This window comes from Monoraphidium neglectum (assembly GCF_000611645.1).
Source record: "Monoraphidium neglectum strain SAG 48.87 unplaced genomic scaffold scaffold00512, whole genome shotgun sequence".
Classification (NCBI taxonomy): domain Eukaryota; kingdom Viridiplantae; phylum Chlorophyta; class Chlorophyceae; order Sphaeropleales; family Selenastraceae; genus Monoraphidium; species Monoraphidium neglectum.
The window spans coordinates 17421-18914 of record NW_014013116.1 but is presented as its reverse complement, the minus strand read 5'-3'; the positions used below and the strand labels follow the sequence as shown (position 1 = coordinate 18914).

At 59.2% G+C, this 1494-nt stretch overlaps 1 protein-coding gene across 1 annotated transcript in view; it reads left to right on the top strand.

Moving 5' to 3' along the window:
• MNEG_3893 (hypothetical protein) overlaps positions 1-1269 on the top strand; it is a gene marked incomplete at both ends in the record, with an annotated part of 3008 nt that extends 1739 nt beyond the window's left edge. The window contains 3 exons of the mRNA XM_014047633.1: positions 219-278; positions 707-790; positions 1147-1269. Coding sequence (XP_013903087.1) covers positions 219-278; positions 707-790; positions 1147-1269 — 267 coding nt within the window. The remainder of the gene's footprint in view (positions 1-218; positions 279-706; positions 791-1146) is intronic.
• Positions 1270-1494: the final 225 nt, after the last annotated feature.

Here is a 1494-nt window from a genome sequence, read left to right as displayed (position 1 = left end):
GTGTGTGTGTGTGTGTGTGTGTGTGTGTGTGTGTGTGTGTGTGTGTGTGTGTGTGTGTGTGTGTGTGTGTGTGTTTGTGTGTAAACGCCCGCATGCTGCGCATCGCGGGCTGACGGCTTGTAATAACTGAGCCAAGCAAGTGTGGGTCAATTTGACCATCACATGCACTGCAAGCCCTTGCTTTCCAGCCAACATACGTCTACCCCTCCCTCCCCCAGGGCCCCATCTGGAAGTCTGTGCAGTGGCTGGACGAGCTTGGCATGAGGATCATTGAAAAGGTGGCGACAGCTGCGTTGCTTGTGTGCATGCGTGTGTGGGTGCGTGTGTGTGTCTGTTTGTGTGTGTGTGTGTGTGTGCGTGCGTGCGTGTGTGCGTGTGTGTGTGTGTGTGTGTTCGTGCGTGCGTGCGTGCGTGCGTCTGTATGTATGTGTGCGCACACGCATGCGTGCCTGTGTGTGCATATGTACGCATGTGCACGTGCTTGCCTGATGGGGCGGGTGCGAGCACATGTGCTTCAGTTCGAGTGTTATCCCAGGGGTGCACGGCTGTCAATATGTGCTGTGCCCAAGCCTGCATTCCCCCTACTTCCATACCCACATAAGCCCCCCTTATACACACATCAACGCAGCCATCCTCCCCCTCACATGCGCGTTGACACATCCATCATCACCCTCACACGCACATCGACCCACCCACCAATTCACAGGGCGACCCGGAGGCATTTGCTGAGTACCAGCGGGAGTACCGCAACACCATTTGCGGCAGACACCCCATAGGGGTGCTGCTCAACGTGAGCCGGGTGCCACAGGACTCTGGAGGGAGTTGGGCCTAGCAGGCAGGGGGAAGGGCTGCCTGAAGAAAACCTTGTTGCGAAAACCTTTTGGCAAGGGGGGCTTTGCAACAATTTGCTCGGATGATAACAAATGCATGGGGGCGCCGCTGAGAGTCCAGACAACCAATTCTGGGTGTTTTTGTGGTTTTCGGTGGCAACGGGGCATCCACCCCTCCAATTAGTCCTTGACACGTGCTGCCGCCACTGTGACGTCTCGTCATCATGCGGAATGCTATGTGCATCAACCACCCCCACCACGCATGAGCCGCCATGAGTTACGGCGCACGCCACATTGCATGCGCCTCCGCGCACAGATGCTGCACCACTGCGCCACCAAGTTCAGTGTCGCCTTCAATTCGTACGACCAGTCCAGCCACTGCGAGGAGCTCACAGACTCGAGCGTCAGCTACGCAGCCGCCACTGTGACGGCCGTTTAGGGGGATCGACTGGCCCCACCGTCCAGCACGCCCTGCTGCGCCGCGCCGGCGTGCGTGCACGCGCCCGATCTGTCGGCTGCTTCCGCGTCAGCCAGCTGCGGCATCTATCGCCAGGCTGCACGGCCCCTTGAGGCTGCATGGCCCCAAAGAAGCTTCTTTCCTCGGCGTGTCTGTCGCCACGCACGCGGGGCTGCTGAGGCGGGGCTGTCCTGTGTACTCTAGCCC